General features: G+C 47.2%; 1 protein-coding gene across 1 annotated transcript in view; it reads right to left on the reverse strand.

The window, feature by feature from the left end:
* Nucleotides 1–580, reverse strand: part of HECTD4 (HECT domain containing E3 ubiquitin protein ligase 4) — a 197,294-nt gene that overhangs the window by 31,642 nt on the left and 165,072 nt on the right. Inside the window, 1 exon segment of the mRNA XM_012663419.1 lies at nucleotides 349–509. Within this exon segment, the coding sequence (XP_012518873.1) occupies nucleotides 349–509 (161 nt within the window).

Raw genomic sequence — 580 nt, forward strand, 5'->3', positions numbered from 1 at the left:
CAATAACCTGCCCAGCTTAACAGAAAAATGACCTGGCTGCTCACTCAGTTCCTGGACACGTCCTTGTCGCTTCTTAACTTGCTTTACTCTTCGTAACTTTTCCACTCTTCAAACCTCTAGCTACCCCCCTCCCCCAATTCACAGCGCAGTGCATGTCACACAGGCCAGGTGCTTCTAGATCCCCCGACTTCCCTTCCCAACGCCTGCAAGTTTCTGTTACCTTTACTAGCTGCCTTTTCTCCTGTTAGCTTTGAAGGAAATGTCTTCTTGTCAAGGAAAAATGGTACACGTGGTAAAACAGGGTAAGCGAATTTCTGTGACCCATTAGAAAGAAGGGCTCAATTTTACCTGTGAATTTGAAGGTTGGTATTGTCCAGGGTGACCAGCCCGTTGGTGGCAGTCCTTCGGTAGCCTGCTGGGGGCCTTTCCAACATATCAATAGGATACCAGTATCGCACCAGCACACCTTCACTTCGGAGGTACGTTTCCACCTGCACCAATTCATTCACCTGCAATAGAAAAGGGAAACGTCTATTTGTTCTTCTGAGCATTGTCTTTGTTTTCCCAGTATAAGTGTGTG

The sequence above is a fragment of the Propithecus coquereli genome, unplaced genomic scaffold (assembly GCF_000956105.1).
Source record: "Propithecus coquereli isolate 6110/MARCELLA unplaced genomic scaffold, Pcoq_1.0 Scaffold81, whole genome shotgun sequence".
In the NCBI taxonomy this organism is placed as follows: domain Eukaryota; kingdom Metazoa; phylum Chordata; class Mammalia; order Primates; family Indriidae; genus Propithecus; species Propithecus coquereli.